A 2,462-nucleotide genomic window follows, 5' to 3' on the forward strand; every position below is an offset into this window, starting at 1 on the left:
TAGTAAACTTACTAACTTGATCATTAGAGAATGTCACGAAAAGTGCTCCCATGCAAGCTACTACACAGTATTAGCTGAATTGCGTAANTTAGAGAATGTCACGAGAAGTGCTCCCATGCAAGCTACTACACAGTATTAGCTGAATTGCGTAAAACCTTCTGGATCCCCCATTGCTTTTCTGTTGTAAAAAAGGTTATGAAAGACTGTTTACTCTGCCGTAGATTCAATGCTAGAACGGTTAAAATAAACCAGAACGCTTACCGTGAATCTAGGGTGAACCCAACACCAGTTCCTTTTCGTAATATATTCATGGACCATTTAGGCCCATATTATGTCAAGTTGAATGGGGTTAAAACTAAAGTATGGATCCTGTGTATTTCTTGCATGTGGAGCAGAGCCATTAATCTTAAGATTTGTAACGATTTATCAGTCACCGAATTTTTGCGTGCATTCCAGCTATATTGTTTTGAATTCGGCTTGCCACAGCATTGCGTTTCGGATCTCGGCTCCCAGCTCGTCGCAGGTTCCAATATCATTCTTGACTTTCTGAAAGATTCCGCCGTAAGGAGCTATTTAGCCGATAATGGAATCGCGAAACTTACGTACGAACAGTTTTATAAAGGCTGTAGTAAACTTGGTTCTTTGGTTGAATCGTGCGTGAAGATGACGAAGAGATTAATTTTTGGATCAATGCGCAATCTGATTTTGAACTACCGTGATTTCGAGTTTATCGTGTGCCAAACTGTACATCTTGTGAACAGGCGACCGATAGCCTACAAAGAAGCATTGTGCGATTCTTCGTCTAGTAACGTTCCGCAGCCTATTACTCCAGAGAAATTAATTAGAGGCCATGATTTGATCTCGGTACTCATAATTCCCGAACTATATAAAGCTGATGAAGACGATCCCAGTTGGGAACCTTCTTACACCCCGTCAGATTTGAGAGCGTCCGATAAAAAGCTATCCAAAGTACGTAGCAGGCTGATAGAAATTTATCAGTCGGAATTCTTAGCCAATTTGGCGATTCAAGCTACTGACAAGTCTGACCGCTATAAGCCAGTTAACCATCATACCCTGAAGCCAGGTGATGTGGTTCTGCTAAAAGAACCCTATACAAAGGCTATGCATTTCCCCATGGGTATCGTTGAGGAAGTAACTGTGAATTCTTGCGGTGAAATCACTGGCGCTAAGATTCGCAAAGGTAGTAATAGAGAGATAGTTAAGCGACATGTAACTACAATTATTCCATTGCTTTCTTTGGATCAGGAAGAATCGAGTGACGTAAAAGACGCTCAGCCTGCTGAAATTTCTTCCACGATTAAAGTGCGACGCCTCGCAGCAATTGATAGCGAGGCAAAGACTAGGCAAATACTAGCAGGCTGATAGTAGGATTAATTTGTTCTGTGTTATTATTTAATGTTGTCACTGTTTTTCGTATTAGTTCATAAGTCGTTTCATCCACTTTACCCGAGTAAAGCGGATCCCCTTCCCGGGAGTAAACAAAACTAAGATTTAGTTTTGAATAATTTTAAATAGTTTCAAATTTCCGGGTCATGGTCTCGTTACTTGCTCCGTGCCTTGTGTAGTTTGGGTGACGCCTGGGGTACTTCTAACGTTAACATTTCGACCATGCAACTTCACCTCACGCCCTCTATCAAGAATTTCAGGCAGTTCGTTGCACAACTCCGCAACATTAACTCGCAGGGTGCTGCTGTATCTCATCCTCGTTTTGTGCCACCGTCGTACACCAAGATACCCAGTGATGATGTTCAGCCCCTGCTCTTCTGTTGACCCCATGGAGTAAGGCTTGTAATTGAAGCCCTGCCTGAGCTCGGTCGGAGAAATGGACGTGAGCACCTGTGTCGTCTGCTCTACGACCAGCCTCCACGGCCTATGGTTCCTCGGTGCGGCTACCACGACCTTGACCCCAGCAACCTTCCTCTGCGGGCGTGTGGACTTGCCCCGGCACCAACTCAGCACCAGCATTCCATGCAAGGATTGTTTAGTATTTCAGGTATGTCACCCTATCTCTCTGGGCGCGGAGCAAGTGGTGACGAGATACTAAATTCTATTCCTTTCACTTACGACCTGAGTAAATAATAAATCCCGTATAAATTACTTTAATAATTTTCTGAGTTATGAATTTACATGATTTTTCTGAGAGTATCGATATATGATCTTTTTGTAAATGCTGTATATTCTACACCCAATATAGAACGTGTGGAAAGAATTTGCACTTGCTCGGCGTTTTATGAACTAAGATTCGCGAATTTTGTCTCTAATGACCTTTTACCGAATCGAGCTTTAACTTTCCACGTCCGATCTAACTTTGTGCTTTACTTGACCACCGTTTTTTTTTAATTCTTCAGAATTTACGGGTGGAACAGACACGTGAGCGAGCTGCGGCTCCGTTGCCCCTTCACCTACGTTGAAGAGGTGCCGCTACTTAATTTCATTTCACT

At 42.9% G+C, this 2,462-nt stretch overlaps 1 protein-coding gene across 1 annotated transcript; it reads left to right on the top strand.

Annotated features, from left to right (window-relative positions):
• Positions 1–1,555, top strand: LOC125178431. Its single transcript, XM_047882147.1, has 2 exons — positions 1–32; positions 98–1,555. Exon 2 carries the CDS (start codon positions 196–198, stop codon positions 1,381–1,383), a length of 1,188 nt encoding a protein of 395 aa, XP_047738103.1. The 5' UTR covers positions 1–32; positions 98–195; the 3' UTR covers positions 1,384–1,555.
• Positions 1,556–2,462: the final 907 nt, after the last annotated feature.

The sequence above is a fragment of the Hyalella azteca genome, unplaced genomic scaffold (assembly GCF_000764305.2).
Source record: "Hyalella azteca isolate HAZT.00-mixed unplaced genomic scaffold, Hazt_2.0.2 contig9753, whole genome shotgun sequence".
Classification (NCBI taxonomy): domain Eukaryota; kingdom Metazoa; phylum Arthropoda; class Malacostraca; order Amphipoda; family Hyalellidae; genus Hyalella; species Hyalella azteca.